Source organism: Hemibagrus wyckioides, linkage group LG04 (genome assembly GCF_019097595.1).
Source record: "Hemibagrus wyckioides isolate EC202008001 linkage group LG04, SWU_Hwy_1.0, whole genome shotgun sequence".
NCBI lineage: Eukaryota > Metazoa > Chordata > Actinopteri > Siluriformes > Bagridae > Hemibagrus > Hemibagrus wyckioides.
Genome location: NC_080713.1, coordinates 18,383,699 through 18,403,596, shown reverse-complemented (window position 1 = coordinate 18,403,596; position 19,898 = coordinate 18,383,699). Strand labels below are relative to the sequence as shown.

Genomic DNA, 19,898 nt, shown 5'->3' with positions numbered 1-19,898 from the left:
CTCTGCAATTTTCTGCCAGCTAAAGCGATGTCTGATAAAGGTTAATACTCTGCCCATTCTTTTATTATGTTATGACGTCATCAATCTTTGAAGGGGGTGAAAAAAATAATAAAATGAAAAAAAGAACACTCAAAATAATCTCCCTCAATTCTATAATTAATCTCCTCCAGCTTTTCTGACAATTATGATGTTAATTAAGCCAAAATTTCCTTCATGGCAGCAGAGAGGCAGGTGATTCTCCATCTATCTTTACCATGATCAGGGGAAGGGGGAAAATGAGAGCGGAGCCGTTAGAGTGTTGTACATATTGGATTGTCAGGGTTTGGAGGAGAGGGCTGGATCTTAGGTAATACATGAATGGATAATGGGGTAGGGGTGTTTGAGCATGAAGAAGGTCAGTCACTTCCCGAAGGTTAAGGTTATAGAGCAGAATAGCTGAGAAATTAAGTATCATAATCAGTACAATAGACAGTTGTTCCATTTAAAAATGAGCAGTGAAGTATGGGGAAGTCACTAAAGCTCAGTGTGTTATACCTTTTGTACTGAAAAATTCCTCAAAGGCCCTGCTCGTTAATCTACGCTACAGTCTGCTGCTACAGCAACTATTACTTAAAGAATAAAATAAGCAACACAGGAAGCAAATGCTAAGGGCTATGGCTTTGCTGCTTTGAGCCATGGCTTTGAAAATGTCATCCACCTGGCAAAAATAACTACATTCTTCCTCAGCACATTACCACCCTAACGTCTCATCAACATAGTTGGACCATTCGCAAAGCACAATTAGAACAGGCAAAGAGACTATTTGTGGCTTTGATGTCGCCGTCTTAATCCTAACCATGTGTCTAATCCTATTAAATCTTGTCTTTTGTTAACAACAAGCTGTAGTAGACAATTCGATGGATGTAGATACTAAATTATGACCCCTGAAAAAATATGTACTCCTTTCAGGGAATAATATCCCTCAGAGCACGATTGGCAAATAATAATCCCCTCTTACACTACAATATATCATACAGTCAATTAGAGCATATTTGAATCCTACATGTTTTTTATACAGAAGAATCTACAGAACACATTGTCTGTAATTATCTAAAATTATATCTGGGATTAAGTGAAAGAGACAAAACAAAAGCTGACCTAATTTTTTGGCCTTTGCAGAAGGAGTGAGACCTGTAGTCCCAGCCTTGGCTGTGTGGTGAAGATTTACCACAGCAATCAGACCTGCAGCCGCAGCCTCAGCTGCGCACTCAAGTGTTAAACAATGGAACAGCTGTCGAGAGCGACATCTGCGATCCAGAAATAGAGCTGTTCATTTCACCTGTCTGTCTCACACCTGTGTGCAGGGAGTGAGAGGGCTAGGCAGGGCTAAGAAAGGAGAGAAGGAGGAGAGCCTGGCGAGCAGTCACGCACTCACAACAAAGCATGCACATTCACACACCCACACACATACAGACTAAACAAAGGTGTTCACTCACCAATCATGTGATTGGCCACATGGATCTGGATCTCACGTTCTGTTTCAAAGGTCATTTGGCATTTGATGCATTGATATGTTTTCTTCTGCAAGACAACATACAGGATATTGTAAATTAGAATGGGTAATTAAAAATTTACATACTAATTTTTTTTTTCTACAGTTTTATCTTCCTGTATCTTCCTATCAAGGTTTTCCTTTCCCTTGATCCAAGACAAAGAGTGAGTTACCCTAGATATTCATCATTAATATCTAACAGAATGAAAACAGGCTGTACAATGGCACAGCAGGACAACCGCAAAACCCTTTTGGGCTCATGGTCATGAATTCACACATCACTGCTAGCACTCTAAAACTACAACACCAAACTGTTGCTGCAAAAATCAATATCGATATCAAAGATCTAACATTCTTTAGACATTTAGGAAAGTTCTCTAGAAGTATTGCTTAGCAAATTTTAACACTTACTTTAGGGACAGGAGAGGCCTCTGTTGCTTTTTTGGCTGCACTTGTTTCTGGGCTCATCTCAGGATGATCTACCTGAACATGGCTTTCCAGATCCTCCAAGGTCTCAAACTTCACAGCACACTCAGGGCAGCGTAGTCCAGAAGCACCTTTCTCCCCTGGCTCTTGAGGGGTTACAACACCACTGGGTGACTGACCATTGGTGCCACGATTCATGCAGCCAGCACATAGCCCAAAAGGCAGGCCATTGACATCCAGCTTGACCAACTCTTGCTTGTTCTTGAACTCTTTCAGACAGAGGGCACACTTATATAACTTGTGGGCCTGCAGCTGGCCATTGGGTGATGATGAGGCCGAACCTCCTCCCCCACCACTGCCACCTGATGAGGAGAGCTTCTGCATGTGGAACGTGCCATGAATCTTCAGCTCCAAAGTGGAAGTGACGGTCTGCATGCAGACCACACAGCGGAAACCTGTCAGGGAATTCCTCAGGTCAGGGTGCATCTGGCAGTGTTCAATAAACTCCTCCTCACTTTGGAGGGGCATCTTGCAGATCCGGCAGGTGCCTGTGTCCAGGCTTTTGCTGTGGGTGACTTTGTGCTCTGTGAGTGTGAGTAGAGAGGGGAAGCGTTCTCCACAGATGGGGCACATGTAGTGCTTGGCTGGCCCACGGTGAGTCTGGGCATGTTCTCTCAAGCCATTCTCAGAAAAGAAGGTTCTTGAGCAGACATTACACTTGTGATTACCCTTGATGAAGTCAGCCTTCTTTTTGCGGGAACCTGCATCATCCTCACCGGGCCTTATATTGTGATCACGTAGACGATGGTTTTGGAGTAGGGACTCCATAGTGTATGCTGCACCACAGATATCACAAGCATACATTGGCTCTGAGGCATCTAGTTCCTCTTCTCCTCCGCTGGCTTCATGGCTATTTGCAGTTTCCTGTGCCCCTCCCTTTAGGAGCATGTTTTGCAGGTCAGCCTGTTCTGCTGCTGCAGTTGAACCTCCACCTCCACCTCCTCGCTTAGAGCTTTGACTCACCCCATTTGGAGTTCCATTTTGACTTCCTCCATTTCCATTGCCATTTCCTCCATCAAACATGCAGTGCTTCTCTCTGAGATGTCTCTCCAGTAGGACAATAGCATGGAAGGCCTTCCCACAGATGCGGCAGTTAAATTTTTTACTGTGGGTTGTGATGTGGCACTGGAGCTCAACCTCTGTACCAAAACTCTCCCCACAGAATATACACTTGCGAGCTTTGCTGGCAACACCTGTCCCAGTGGGTTGACTTAGGTGACTGTGCTTCACATGCATTTGCAAATCACTCTCCTTGCGGAAGTCCCATGCGCATGCCGTGCAGCGGTACATTTTCTTCTCATTGCTGTGTTTGACAGCCAGGTGAACTTGGATGGAGACCTTGGAGTCAAATACCTCCTGACACAATGTACAGTGATACAGCACAAAAGTGTGCATGTCCAGCAAGTGCTTTTGCAAATCATCAACAGAAGAAAACTGTTTATCACAACTCTCACAGACATATTGTGTGGAGGTTGTGGTGTAGTGTATAGTCAAGTGCTGCAGCAGGGACTCCTGAGAGTCAAAGTCCTCTTTGTTGCACTGAGGGCAGGACTGTCTCCTCAGTAGTAGCTCCAGGTGGGACTTAAGGTGGGCCTGGAAGCTTTCAAAGCTAGTAAAGCGAAGGTCACACTGGTTGCAAGGATAGTCCCCATTAGCACCTGCAGATGCAGAATCACCAGCCACTCTATGGCGTTTTGGGGAGGAGATTTCCACATCAGACGAAGCTGGACTCAGGTCTGCCACTTTGACTTTGCGCTTGTTGTTGGCCAATGGGATGTTCTTGTGGTTCTCCTTGATGTGTTTAGTGAGCTTGAGTAGGGAACCAAAGATGGGAGAATTGGTGCAATAGGGGCAAGAATACACTTCCATGAAGGACTGTGAAGGCTGCAATACTGGAGACTCCATCTTAGTCACACCACTTGCATTGTTACAGTGGGTCTGCTGGATGTGTTCAGTGAGGGATGATTCTGTAAGAAACCCCATTGAGCACTGATTACAGAAAAAGGCATGGTTGCCCTCTAGAGTGGTAGATCCAGCAACCACACCACTAGGCAAGCAATGAGAAACACGGATGTGCTCTTGCAAGCTATTGATATCAGCAAACATGTCTGGGCAGTAGTTGCAGTGAAAGGCAGAAACATTACTGAATTGCAGAAGGGGAAAGTTGGATGCAGAGCCCCCACTGGTTCGATGTGCTTTCCGTACATGCTCATTTAGATTGTACAGAGTTGGCAAGGTGTCCAGACACAGTTGACAGGTGTGGCTTTGCTGAGGTTTGTCTGCATGAATAGTCTTCAGGTGAATCTCCAGAACAGCCAGGCTGTTGAAATCTCTCTTGGAGCAATAAGGACAACTATATGTCACCTTGCCTGACCAGCCTCCTTCATCGTGGTCAGAGGATGGGACCAATTTGCGCCGACCCTGCGCAGGCTTGAGGGTTGAATCTGGAGTGGATCCTCTTTCAAGTGAGGCACTGGAGTCAGGAGTGGCACTGCTCATGGATGCTACACTGCCCAGCACTGGATCAGGACTGGCACTATGGTTGCTAGAGTCAGGCTGCCTGTGGCTGTCCAGGTGGCAGTAGACTTCTTCTACAGATGTAAATTGCTCTGCACACATGGGGCACTTATGTTTCTTGTTGGCATGTGTTCGGTCGATGTGGGTGAGCAAGGTGCCTTCATCACTAAAAATCTCTGGACAGTGAATGCACTGTAGTTCAGCACGGTCTGAAAGCTGAGGATGGCGTGTTAGAACATGCTTCTCTAACTCATCTGTTTGGCTGAAAGTCTCCTCACAGTAATCACACATGTATAGGTCTTGGTCTTGATCAGCTGCATCCCCTGTAGACCCATCACGCTTGCCCTGGTCTTTTTTTGCCATGTGTTCCTTGTTTTTCCTGTGAGCCTGCATGTGACTTTGTAGTGAAGATGTGGAGGAGAAGCCACGTTTGCAAATGCTGCACTTAAAGGGCTTGCTGGAACTATGTGTCTTCAGGTGGATCTTAAGGTGATCACTACGTGAGAAGGCAGCCTCACACTCCTGGCAGCTGTACTTCTTGTCACCGGTGTGCAGCTTGACATGACGGTCACGGCTGCGCTTGTGTTTGAACAGCCGACTGCAGAAGGTGCACTTAAAGGGCAGCTTGTCGCTGTGAATCTGTTCGTGGCGCTTCAGGTAGCTGAGACGACTGAAGGACTTATCGCAGAACTGGCAGGGATAAGGAAGGCCAGAGCCTCCTTCTTCCTCCCCCATGCCCAGATCGCAGCAGCCATCCCCTAGCATCTGTGATGGCGATGCCACGTCTTTGCTGGAGGGAGAGGACGCAACCCAGGAGAGCCCCGGGTCATCGTCACCATCTGCAATGCAAAACACAGACAGAATAAAAATGATGAGGGAGAAAACACTATCTACACAGAGGTAAATAAGTAAATAAATCAAATCACAGGGGTATGGAGAAATAAGGACAGAAATCTATTTTGTATTCTCTTACATTCCATTTGCAAAAAAACTCATCCCTCCGATTCAAATTTGGATGCATGTTGGGTAAACCTTCTCAAATGTGATTACAGATAATATAATCAAGTCATTTTAGAGGGTACAGAAGAAAATAATGGAAGGTATACATTTATATTTATGGCATTTGGCAAGTGACTTACAATTATCTCATTTTATACAACTGAGCAGATGAGGGTTAAGGGACTTGCTCAAGGGCCCAGCATATACATTTTTTTCCAGTTAGATTATATTGTAGAAATGCATAAAACCTTCATATCACCCTATTTTGTGAACTTTGATGGAGCCCGACATAGTCAAAATGTCTATTTAGCATCTCAAATAGCAACCTTCAAAGGAAAACTAGGGACAGAGCTCATGACTTATTGAGTAGGGATGATGCGTATACAGAGTCCTACTGTGGCAAAGACAAACACAGAATTTTCTATCATTGCCTGTTTGTTTGGATTATTTTGCTCACAAAATGTGCACTCTTAATGTACTGCTAAAAACCTCTGGCATTTCACAGCCCCAGATGTTTCCAGAGATGAGCTGGGGTAGCATTCAACTTGCAAGCTATAAACATACTCATAGACACTGGAACAAAGTCAAAAATGGAAATGGGCTGCGGGGGTTGGGCTTGACATATTTAATGTTTGTTCACTGCCAAAAATTTTAATCAATCAACAAAGATTTAAAACATGTGACTGTCTGCATAAATTATGTAGCATTGTTGCTAATGGAATACAAATAATACTGCAGGAATAATAATTCTGCATTCTGTTGCAATTCTTCTTTTTCAATTTCTCAATTCTTCTCCTTTTTACAGTGGATACTTTTTGGAATAGGGGAAAAATGATGGTCTTCAGGCATTGGTACATGTTGGTACAATGGTACAATTGGTACAATGTTGGTACACTGGTACAGCAAAAAGATTTGCGGACAATTAGGCTGTTCTTTTTAAAGTGTCTGTAATTAAATATTTGCATGTCTCCTTGGTGATAAAACTCCAAAATCCCCTTCTACCATCCTTCCCCTTTTGAGTTCAGTAATACCCCAAAGACCACTAAAACAATGTTGCAAGTTTTGCCCAAGCTTTGAAATGAAAATAAGCAAAACTGTACAAAGAAAAGTGCTTCACGTCAGCTTGTATTGTACAAACTGCGAATAATTAGAACTCCATATGGCAATAGTAGGATTTCACTTCCTCTTACTCTCCCCATGCACACAAAGGTGAACGCAGCAGAATTTGTGGAAAATAAATTCATGTGATGAATCGATTCATTTTAAAATGTAGGTGCTGAGCAGAACAAATATCTCCATGGGGATTTATGAGTAGAAATTTGTAAACTCATGAATTATAAATTTTAAAAATAGAGATATTAGTATCAGACTACAGCTATGAGACACATTCACCATTAGAAAAATCAATATATAAAATTGTACAGATGGATGCTCAAGAAAGGGCAGGTAGAAAAAAACAAGAAGGGTAGGAAAGAACAAAACACAAACCCAATTTATGAAATGCCAGTGACAGAGTACTAAAAAAAAACTGCAGAATAGATTTTTGACTTGTGCTCCAGCTCTTCTCTTATAGTTTTTGTCATACTGTCAGATTACACTGTAAGACACCCCTTGTGCCTTCTTCTCCAGTCACTTTGGTCCCCTGCCCCACAAGCTTTGGTGTCCATGTCAATATAAGAGCTATCCCAAAACAACCTAAAACCTCAGTGACATAAGAGAGAGAGAGAGTGCCTTGGCGCCCCAATGAAAGAGCCCAGAATAAAAGCCCATGAGGGACTTAACTGTGGTGAATTCTTTAGCTACACAATAAGCCTGTGGCCCCTGACAGAACAGCCTCTGATCTGGACACTGTGAAAGTGAAGGAAAGAGAGGAGAGGGGAAAGGAGGGGGTTCATACTGACTGACAGGTAAGCCTTCCTGCTGTGGCACGGATACACGTTACCATGGGGCAAGAGATACAAAGGAACACTTGCTCGAGCACAGAGCTGTAGAAAAGAAAGCAAAAGAGGGAAAGAAACAAGATGAGGAAGGAATAATAGAGACTGAGGAGGATGGGGGAACAAACTCCTGGCACATGTGGTCATTCTGGTGAATTATAAATCTATTAATGCTAATGCAATCCCTCTGACTGTGGGAGAATGTGAGAAATCACTTTTGAGAAAGAGGGAGATTATAGTCATTAAATAGCCTTAATCCTCAGAAGTGTGGCTGTCGGAAAATGGAAGATCACATGGCTTTTAGAGGGCTTTTGTCATCTGTCCGCCAGGGGACTTGGCAGGAGCACTAAACAGGGTAAGAAATTTCAATAAAAAGTTGAATTCGAAAAGAAACATAAAGAGCAAGGGGAGAGAGGCAGCCAACACCAAGAACAAGCACAGAACCTCAATCTTCTTACTCACTCCCTTTCCTTTCTGCAGCCTTGATGGTCTCCTTCTCTCTTTCTCTGTCTGTTTCTTTCTTTTTCCCTCCCTCTGTCTCCCTCTGTCAGTCCTTCCCTCTTGTTCCATCTATCTGTCTGCAAACTGTCTTTCATGTTGTGACTCATTACTGAATTATCTAGCTGGCTTGGTGTCATTTCCAGTGGTGCCGGTCGTCGGCTCGCTGGCCAGTCCCAGGTGGAGAGAAGGGGCGTAGGACAAAAGGGTGGAGCGAATGAAAAAGGTTGGGGGGACACGGCTAGCAGACGCACACTCTGATGTCCAGAGGAAGGCTTGCCACCCTGCCTTGAGCTGGAGCCAGTAATTGGGAAACACGATAACAGAAGAAGCCACCAGCAGCAGCTGATTGGTGGCCGTCTCAATAATGGAGGTTTGAGAGCACCGCCCCCTCCTTGTGTACACCCCCATGCCGCCATCAGCCCAGGCCAGAGAAGACCGCGCGGGACTGGCTAATGGGCTGGCCGATGTGCTGGCATGCAGAGCTGGAAACTTGGTGAAAAGCTATAATGAAGATGTGCCCAGTCTGATGTCTGTTCTGTCCTCCTTATCAGAAGCAAGGAAAGCGGAAGGGGGAAAAGTGAAAGAAAGTGAAGGAGATCAAGAAATTTAAAGTAATGCAGGGATCCCCTCTGTTTCGCACAATATGGCTGGAAAACCCATACTGGAGCATACCACTCTGGCTGTGTGTTCATTATGGCTTTTACACAATCACAAGTTTTTCACCCTAGACAGCATTCACTTCTAGTCAGATTACATCTGTTATCTGGCCCATTAATGACAGAAGGTCAAAGTGTTTTGGATACTGCAGCTCCTTTCTACTTTCAATATTATAACTGTTATAGCTATTATAACTATATATAACTATTATAACTGATTAACTGAGGATAGATTATGTTTGAGTGAATATACACTCACCTGTCTATGCCTATTGTATAGTTTAAATTATACTTCTGATTTATTTATGTTTGTTAAATCACATTTACTGTCATTAACAGTTGACACTTTCAGTGTTAGAAGCCTATAAAGACTGAATCTGTTTTAAAAAACACCTTGTTGAACAAAACTGATCAAGAACCCACAGAACTCCACGTTTGCAGTGCTACATTCTACATAAGGTATGCTGTCTTTAATTCTCTGCTGCTGTGTACTGTTTAATTGCTTCTTAAGGTTCCTCATTTTTAGTGATATACTAATGGTTTAAAAACTTAAAACATATTACACTTTCTCTTTAAAATTAGTACTCTACGCGGGTCTTAATCTGTGGTTGCTGCATTGTAGAAATGTACTGCATTTCTAACTATTTGAAATAAACGATCCAAACAACTCTGTTTCAATAAAAAGCACTCTCCCTCTCCTGTATGCTGATTAAAATTTCAGCACACCGACCCCTTTTGTGTCTCTAGTCTGGCATCTTGCAATGTTCTTGAGCTAGCTTGGCCATAGCAAACACGTGAATCATTCTTAAATTAGGGAAATTTTGGAAAGAGCCAGCCAGGAAACAAAACATCATGCTGCCCTATTAGTCAAAGTAAAATTTTTGGTAAGATAAACAATCTGCACATTATAATTGCACCACAACAAATGCTGTGTGCTGTTGTAAAATAAGAAACTAAATCACATCAAACATTTAGAAACATTTTGCTGTTTATAATAAAATCACTGAAAAAGACAATATTGTTTGAATTTCCAGGTACAGGTACAAAATTGAATACAAACACAGACATGACAAATACATGATCGATGAATTAAGAGTCATTGATGTACCACGCAGGCACATGTGCCAAAGTCGTGCAGACACCACAGCCTTTTACTCAAATTGAAACAACTGAAACTCAATATCTGCATCTTTTCCCTTCAATTCCTTTCACCTAGACACATTCCTTAGTGCCCCTCCTCACCCCCACCTTTGAGCCTGGCCCCCTGCCCAGACCTCCACCTTTCCCAGCAGGCCACTGCTCGGCTCTCAGCCCCTTCCCCCTGGCCCTCTGCCCACTGCCCCGGGCTGGAGAGCTGCACTGTAGGGGGCAGAAAAACAACTTCCACCCCAAGCTCCCACATGGTCGCCCAGCATGCCAGTCAGACAAGCCTGGAGCAACAGCCAGGGGAAAGCGACTTTCAAGAGGCTCTTTTCTCTCTCTCTGCCTCTCTGTCTTTTTTCCCTCAGCCCTATAGGTGCTTTATGTATTAACCTTTGCTACCCCATTGGTTTGTTAACACACCATCATATTCTGACTCTCTCTCAACTTTCTCCTTAGGCAGGTCTCACTCATTCACTCCTTCCTTCCTTCTGTCCTTTCTTCCTTCCTTTCTCTCTAGGCAACAGAACAATCATAAACAAACATAACAGAGGACAAAACTGGCCTGAAAGTCAGGCAGACACTGTGATATATAAAGAGAAATAGACCCAGAGAGAGAGACAGGAGGGTGCATCACACAGGAGTTGGCCGCATGGTCAACAGTCCTTTGAGAGCGGTCTCTGAGACCAAACACCTGTTCTAGGATACTGAAATATGAAAATACTGGAAAATCTTTCTCTCTCTTTTTTTCTCTCTCTCTATCTATGTATCTCTCTCTCTCACACACATACACACTTAAAAATCCTCTCACTCCAGTTTTGCTCCTCCATGCTGTTCTACATATTCTTTTAGTCTTTTAGTCCCCTTGTGACACCCTGCTGACACAATCATGCTGTTCTGTGCCCCTTTGCTTCTCAAGGGAGGCAGTCTGCAATGGGCAAACACACACACACACATATAGCACATTTCTACCAGCTCTGCAAATTACCCATAATCTTCTATGTTGCTGCTATTTCCACTGCAAAACACACCATACTATACTTCAGTTCCCATACTTGGTTTCTTGTTCAGGTACCATAAAAGCTAAGTAGAGCCACTCAAGTGGAGCTAGAAATAATGCAGATCATCGAGTGATCAAACAAATTCGCACATCGAGTCATCTTTATAAATATCTCTATCTGGAATTGCTTCTCCATTTCACCATTTAACTTCACCAGTTTCTAGTTAGGGCAAATCTCAAATGGTTTCCTATTCTCTTTTTCTGTGCCCTACATACTATATAGCATAACGAAGCTGCCTATGAAATGCCCTACCTATTGCCCTCACAAATTTGTGTTTCAGCCATGGATGCATAGCATCTTGTGTTTGTATTTTCACTAAGGATTAAAGTATTATCATGCTTAGCTGTGTTTGTGTCCTTGGGCTGCCATTAAGCACAAGTTTGCTCATCTGTATGTTCACTAAATATTAACGTATTGTGTTTAGAAGCTTCCACTAAAGTAAACTAGTCTTGTAGCTTGTCTTGAGAGAAACCTAGCAAATGAGAGAAAACACTTGGTTTCATTTACAACCTTTCTGAATTTTAAGTGTTATCAAGTCAACACCCAATAATCTACAGAGAAACGCCTCCTAATTTACCAGGCATATTTATGTGATGGGACACACACACTTGTTTGGGATACGGATAACCCTGGCTTCTAATCTGTTGCTGAGCTGTGGTGAGCCATGCTGTTCGGTGGAGCAACGCTAATACACACAATACTGTTCAGCAGTGATGATCCCTGCTTGATAAAGCTGGCACACTCTAGTCAGGAGGTCCAGTGGACTCAGTTGGCCACTTCTCCCAGAGGACCTCGAGTTACACACAAATCCTCACATGCTCCTCCTGTCAGTGGACAGGAAATCAAGGTTCAGAACTGTGGAGGATATTCAGCTACAGACGCACTCAAACACACAGTGAACAGGCGGTCTGTCAGGGGCCTGTATCCTGGAGGACACAAACACACACACACGCTGCTCACAGCCCATATGGAGCAGTTGGCACCCAAAAGTGTGCAGGCAGCCGGCTTCATTCCCAGGGCAGAAGGTGAAGGGCAGGGGGCCGGAGGCCTGAAGCTGGGGACGTGGGGCCAACATTGAATGGACCCCACAATCCCCAAGCTCCCCTTCACAGTCCCCTCAGCTGGGTGCAGTCAGATTGAGGACACAGTACAGAATGATGCTGACCACCTTAGTTCCTTTTCTGATTTGTAATAGTCTCCATAAACAGAATTCATTACCACCATGATGGTGTGTACTGCCTTTAAGTGTCATAGGAATAATTTTATGCCTATGCAAAAAAGTTCCTCTCAAGTTACTCTCATACCTACAATGGAAAGCTTTGGAAACTACTTTTAATTAAAGTGTCTGAATTTTTTGTATCTTTACTAAGTAAGATGTCAGTGGTAGGTAAACACTGGCTCACATTTTTCTGCTAGTCGTCTTATGCACATTCTTTGGAAGGATATCAAAACTGATCAAGCCAAAATGCGAACATTAGCATGAGCAATGCAATTAAATGGACAGCATTAGTTCCTCCAAATTCACAAGTAGGAAACAGGTCCCCACCAGGAGCATGTTAAGAGCGCATCAGTACATCTTAATAAAGGTTTAATCTATATCATTAGCAGGAAGTTGATTTCTTGATTAGGTTTCTCAAAAGCACACAAGAAGACATTATTGGTCATTACTGCTTCTGCCCCCCAAAAAAATGTTTGCGCATCCCAGAGGACCTGGTTCCTTCCCAAAAACATTAAACCTGCATTAGCAATATACAGATGTAAAACAAGTTAACAGTGAACGTCTGAAGGACAGAGAAGAGAGGAGGTGAGGTTGCGGGACGACAGGGGCACTGGCAGTGGTTAAGAGGCGTTTGACTCCAATGCAGCACGGTGTGTGTTAGCGGCGGGGGCCTGCACCGTTAAACAGCTGCACATTAATTACATGTGAAGTGTACCAAAACAAGTCTCTCCGCTGCTCCAGCGTCAGCAGGCCAAGACATCTGGCATCTGCTCCCGCTTTCTACCACACATCTTTCTCAGCATCTCCTTCACTCACTCAATCACGCTGTTTCCCATTTTTCTGTGCTCTATCTCTCTTGTTTTCCTCCTCCTTCTAGCACAAACTGTCCACCGTCTTTTGTTCACCCTTATCACATATTCCTTTGATGACTCTCTCATGGAGAGCCCGTGTCTCTCTAGCTCTCATGTGAGTGTCTCTATGAGAGTTTTGTCGGGGAGTCAATGGGAAGCAGCTGTGTACCAGCCTTGCAGGAAATCAGGGCAGCAACAACCTCACTTACCCCCACCCTCACCTCTCGTAGCCTGAGTGCATGCCCCTGAAATGAGTGAACATGCAGCACTGAACATGTCTTTGTGCAGTCTCTGAGTAGCGTACACTAGTCTCTCTGATGTGTGTGTGCTTTGGAGCAGAGGCTCTTGGCCGAGATCACACACTCTTGTCTGCCACGTGGCCCTCTTTGATCAAAAAGAAGCTTTAAAGCTTCAGGTTAAGGCTCACCTGCTCCCCCTATTAACACACACTGCTTGTCTGCTCCTGCCCTGGCCTCTGAGCACACACAGAAACACCCTAAAATCATGAGCTACAGCCTCTGCCACTGCATTTACTCCAGATCACAGATGGGTAGAGGAAACGTGAGATGTGGTGTTTGTGTTACATGAAAATGCTTCTATGTGCAGACTGTCAGGAGTTTATTTAACATTAGTTACACAGAAACAACTGTTAATATGCTCTGATGTACACTGCTTGGATTATTGAGTCTCAGCATTTGTCAACCTTCACCCCTCCATAACATTTTCAAAATGTTTACTGTTTTTTCCCTCTCTGTACAGGAGCACATATGGCCATTATTTTCTGTGGTAATTTCTGTATTACACACACGATAAGTATGGTAACCAGGCAGAAAAATACTGAAGTATTCCTTACACTTTTGTTCAAGATATATGATTAAAATTCCCATTTTACAACAACTTGTAAATTCAGAAAAATTCTGCATAAGAACATGAATTCACAAAAAGATTAATGTGATAAGACAGAAGCCCATCAAAAAATGCAAACGATCATAAAATATAAGCTATTAGTGAGAGGGAAAAAGGTGCATAAAACCCTGGACTGCAGCGCAACTGGACTATTTTAGCACTAAGAGCAGTAGGAAATAAATTAGTTAAAACAGAGACAACTCCCAATTGACACTGCTTGATGAGTGTGTGTGTGTGTGTGTGTGGGGTGTGTGTGTGTGTGTGTGTGTGTGTGGTCTGTAGCCTGGCTTGCTTGGTAGACGGCCACTCTTGTCTCTGACCATCTCTCATTTTTCTGAACTCAATCAGCCAAACCTCATTGTTAAAAATAGTCTGTGTGCCTGCAGGCTGCCACACTACAGGGGGAAGCTAATAGAGAATGTGTCATACCGAATCGTGTGTGTGTGTGTGTGTGTGTGTGGGGTGTGATTCCACACAAACATGCCATAACACAAAGGTAGGTTATGGCTTTGCAACGGCCACATTAATAGCCAATTAATTGTCTAGCATAGCTCTTATAGTTAAATGCAAGCAATGAAATCTAAAACTGGTGTCTGTGTAAGTGACACATGAAGAAAATACATAGGAAATCTATTTGGATCTACTAGTATTTTAATTCCACTTTTGTGCTTTTCTTATTAATATCGACGACTCCGTGTTCACCTTGTGGGCGTAGACTAAATGTCCAGCCAAATATTCTCAGTCATGCTCACATGAATGCACACAAAATTCTGCTGATTATTGACCAACTGGTTGATATAATCAGGTCACCTTTCATTCAGGTTGGCATATGAAAGATATGATACGCATCTCATTTTATGCAAGTCGAACTTTAGTCTGTGTTGAACTCATAAATAAACATTTTCTTTCGGTGCACTGACTCTATAGTACAGTTTACAGTAACCCACATGACTGAAGCAGGCCATGCGGAAAGTAAACACACGCGCTCATGTGCAGTGATGTGATTTATAGACTGTTTAAATAAGAGTGCATTCACAGAACATATCCAGTGTGCCCGAGTTAAGTCCCGTCTGGGACGCCCCCTACAGTAAGATGAGGAGAACCACGTCTTCGATTTTGCTTTCTTCCTCTGTCAGTGTAAATAAAGTCACAAGTCACACAGACAGTTGGAGAAACAAATCAAGCTGGTATGAGGTGATGGAGGTAGGGGTTAAGAATGAAAGTCCCTGGAGAGGACCTATACAGGCAGTCAGAGGCGTGAAGCTTCTGCCCAGACTAGCACCCCGGGAGCCCCTGCCATCTCATGGGAGTCTAGAGCTGTGAGAAACACCTGGACCTGCCATTAGTGACACACACACATACACACAAACCCTGATGACAAGCTTTAACCTCACAAACACTCAGAGAGACACTAACAATTCACATAAACCTAAAAGTGAAGACACTGACACACATACAGTATATTAAAAAGTTTAAGTAAAACACTGGATATGTGCACAATAAGTATACACACACACACACACACAGAATATGGGGTGAAGGAGACACCTGGATGGCAGTATTGAGAAAGGAGAGGATAATTACTGTGGTATTAAACAGTGCACTCCCCAGGGGGAGACCACAGCGCCCAGCTGAGGTTCAAGGACATGGAAAGAGCGCCACCTCAATGCTGTTATTACAGAAGTGTTCATTCCTGTTTCTCTCTATCGCTCTCATATACAAAGAGCACCGGCTAATCACTGTTATTAATGAAGCACAGTATGTTTATGTGTGTGTGTGTCCCTCCTCTTCACACTCACTTGTCACGATTCTTACACCCTTGAAATAAACCATGCCATCCTGATTGCCATGCCAATTCTGACCTCACATCACATCTCTGAGATGTTCTTTCTTATTATATTACCATGTCGTAAGTATTTTCCTCAAACCCATTCAGTATTAGAAAGGACAGAGAGTTTTCAGATATTCTGAAACTATACGTCATTAACTTTGTGTGCTCTTGCCTTCTATATCCACACCAAACAACCTGGACATGCTACAGATCAAGAATGAAAAAGGGTTAGGGTTAGGCATCACAGACATAAATTTCTTTTAAATAAATGTTTTTTTCCTGCCACAAAATGCCACCAGGTCTCTGTTAACAAAAGCTAATCACATCCATGCCTTGATAGCGCCATCAGATGTGAGCTTTCGACAGCGCTGAGCACTATGTGGTGTGGCAATTAGCCCAAAAGAATAGCTGTATCAAACCACTGTGAATAGCAAATCAACAGAGCATTATGCTAACAATGCCATTACCTCGCAAACAAAAAGCGGCCCCAATCCCCCACACATGCGGGAGGCTACGGATCAATGCCCCGCAGGACATGCGCTAAACAACACACAGCGCCACCGACAACAGGTGGGGGCCGCTTACTCACTTTGGTCTGTTTTCATAATTGCGTTATTATTTTGTCGCAAACACCTAGGCTCTCCCCGAGACGCTCTGCTACACGCACGCACACAAGCGCCGCTTCTTTCCCCTGTCCTTTCTTTTGCTGTTCAAACGAGAAGGACTTTTTGAAACTCGGGAAGCAATCCTAAACAACACCACAACCTGATGAGTGGCCGGCCATTAGCTTTGTGCGCTTCTCCTTCACTCTCATGCATGTTGGTGGAGCGGTGATAAAGGAGCGTGCCACTTTTCAAGGTCAAGGCCATGGCGGGAAAAGCAGCACCAAAAAAAACAGTAAAAAGTTTTACATGGCCATCAACAAAAGGAGCTAACTTTTTCCAAAAATTTTTTAGTAAATGAGGATGGAGGGGGTGGAAAAAAGTACAGTCTCTTTGTGTATTAAAGAAAGCACAGTGTCTGTGTTCAAAGCAAAGGTGGGGGGGTCATCCAGGAAAGAAAGGAGCGGCTGAGAAAAGAACCAGAGGACGAGACAAAGGTAGAACGAGCAGGGGAAAAAATGTGCTCAACATGAAACAGATCAAAGGCTGGAGCTGCGAGAAAGAGAGAGGCCAGGGGGTCCAGTAATTACGGCCCACATCCGCCAAAGCATGGGGCGAAAGAGGGCGAGGACGGGGCCTCTGTGGAAAACTTCTCCAATCCATTGGCTCCTGGGGTTGCCTTTGCACTAGTCTTACACACACACACACACACACAGAACCCAAACCCCCACTGGGGCGTACAAACATTGCCAGATCCCATTCTGGCCCTCCCCCTCCGCCAGCAAGGCCCCAGCCCACGCAGGGAGCTCTCCCGCTGGCCCAAAGGAGGATGGCTGTCCACTGTGACTGCCCGACAGAAATAAAAAAAAAACTTTTGTTGGGAACTTCTGGCATCGCCCCAGGGGCTGTTCTCTGGGAAGGAGAAACTGAGCTGACCTTCACACACACACAGAACAGAAACTACACAAACCGAGAGCATGAGAGCACACATGGACCATCACATATGCACATACATGAATGTAACCCATAAATACAAAATGCCAGCACACACACAGGCATGCACAGCACCACATAATCGGGTTCTCCTGCAGAGTGTGGTGGAGGGCAGGCATGGCAGGAGCAGCAGATCAATGGTGGCTGCTAGCTGCTTGGCCTCGGTGGCAGAAAAAAGGATTGCAGAGGGACCGGCCTAAAAGTACAGCCCCATCCTGACTTCAAACGCCACCCCACCTCTACTTTTTAATAACACAGGAGAACTGAAACATGGAAATGACTTCAAATATGGACGTGCAGCGGCTTTCAAGCCTCTCCTCTGCCCCCACCCCCCACCCCCCGGCCGAGCCCCTGAGCAGCGAGAGCGCCATGGCCCCTTCTCTAATGGCAGAGCAGCCACCAAACTCTCCCATTAGACACGAACAATCACAGAACATGCAAAGTGCTTCCAGCACACAAAATATGTACGAATAGTAGAGAACTGTTTTCCTTCTAAATCAATATCTGGGTTACACATGAACAGAAAAGTAGAAGACACACACACACACCTGTCTGTCTAGTCTTTCTTTCTAAACTGTATCTGAGCTCATTTTCATTTGTCTGCCACACACACGCACACACACACACACACACACACACAGTGTAGACAGTCACAGAGGAAGGGCGTGCTTTTGTAGCAGCACACACTCACTCACATGCCCCAAAATTAAATTAATATGAAAAAAATTAAATTAAATCAAACCCCCAAGTGTTTTATTACTTACTAGTGTTTCAAGCTATTAAATATGCTGTATTACTAAAAATTAATAATTAAGGACATACAGTGGAGTGTTATTACATAGGGGAAAAACAACCCTTACATTAAGACTTACAATCTTATTTAATTTGTACTTACTGTTTTCTTTTACATTGGGGAAGTGTGCCATCCCTCTAAAAGCAGCATTGAGTTGTGTGTTACATGTAGTGGACCGTATATATATATATATATATATATATATATATATATATATATATATATATATATATATATATTCACATAACTTCACATAAATGTATGATATAGTGATGCTTTGAGATTGAAAGTTTATGGAAGGAGTCTCCAGAGTCAGTACTTTTCTAACAATCAGCTTTATATTTTAACCCTGCACTAATAGGTAGTACTGCTTCCCTGTTCCCACCTTCTTCCTTGAGATTTTCACTCACACTGTTCTTTCCTCTGTTCTTACAGAATAGATTGGCAATCTGTTTAGATGTAGTGGAATTTGTCAAGCATCTTTTTCTGCTCCCAGACCACCAGGTACAACCAGGTAAATAGTATTGCTCTGATGGATCCCAAAACTCACGTGGTGCTGCATAAAAAATGGACATCCAGACCAAAAAAGAGTGGAAGGCAGGCTGGATGACAAACCATTTGCCTAAGGTGATGCGTGCCCCTCTAATGTTTCTCTCAATCAATCACACACACACACAATCTCTCTTGCCTTTCCTCTTAGCTCTCCTTAACTTTCATACACAGTGCCAGTGTGTGTGTATGTGTGTGTGTGTGTGTGTGTGTATGTGTGTGTGTGTGTGCGCTGGTGGATTATTAGTCCTCTCCCCGAGTCTGCGATCCGCACCGACCCCTTATCAGACACACACCAGTCAGCCCTGAGCCCCTGCAGCTGTCAGAGTCCTGTCCACACACACACACACACACACACACGAATGCACACTCTCCCCTGGTCCCTCTCCTCCATACCCCCTTCCCACTTTATCTACCCGCTCACAGGCCGCACACTTTGGCAGTAGAAGGGGGGGTGAGCCTCTCTCTCTCTCTCTCCTTCAGTCCCTCCTCCATCAGCAGCAGTTCCAGGCCGCCCTGGGAATGGAGCATGGAAAGCAGCCTGCATTGCTGTGCCACGTCCCGGGGGAGTTCATTACTCGAGTAGGGCGCTCCCACCAGCCAGTCAGAGAGCAGGCCCGCCATGGCCCTGCTGCGCTCCAATGGAGACGCTCTCATTAAATGCCACAAAAAGAAGGAAAGAGAAGCAGGGGTACAAATGATAAAAGTGAAAGAAAAGCAAGAGACGAGATAGAGAACGGAAAGAGACTTGGTGAGGGTGTTCCAACAGGCAAATTTAAAGAAGAGGTCGTCGGACATCATCCCCCCACCCAAAAAAGGCTCTACTGACTTATTTAGTGTGTTTTCCAGTCTGCACCCAAATGAAAAGCAGGTTTAAATATTTCACACCGGCTGGTGGCACGCCGGCACATTGGAGCACGGAAGAACAGCAGAAGGATGCTCCAGATCTTTAACCCCAATACACAGGCCTTCTACTTTGAACACTCAACCCCCATCACTCACTCGTTCTTTCTCTCTCTGGTCTCTCCCTCCAGGGGGGCTCCTGTGTCACAGTCTCAGACAAATCAATGCACATTCACCTACACCCATTCCCTTCCCCAGTTAACGTTCTCTCCTCCATATTGCCGCTCATTTCACATCCTTCCTCTCTTTATCTATCCAGCCATACCTCTCTCACTTTTCTCACTTTTGGTCTCAGCGGGTTTCTCTCATGACCCGTCCAGGATGCAGAGGATTCCGATCAGGCAGTTACACTGGACAGCTATTTCTAGGGACAAAGGACAGGCAGAGGAAGTGGGAGAGGGGAACAAAGAGTGCTCCTGACAC

General features: G+C 44.3%; 1 protein-coding gene across 5 annotated transcripts in view; it reads right to left on the bottom strand.

The window, feature by feature from the left end:
• The window catches only part of znf423 (zinc finger protein 423), a 144,418-nt gene that overhangs the window by 66,931 nt on the left and 57,589 nt on the right, over positions 1-19,898 (bottom strand). For all 5 annotated transcript variants that reach the window (XM_058387558.1, XM_058387559.1, XM_058387562.1 and 2 more), the window contains 2 exons: positions 1,943-5,373; positions 1,476-1,560 (listed from right to left, as the gene is read on the bottom strand). In XM_058387558.1, coding sequence (XP_058243541.1) covers positions 1,476-1,560; positions 1,943-5,373 — 3,516 coding nt within the window. The remainder of the gene's footprint in view (positions 1-1,475; positions 1,561-1,942; positions 5,374-19,898) is intronic.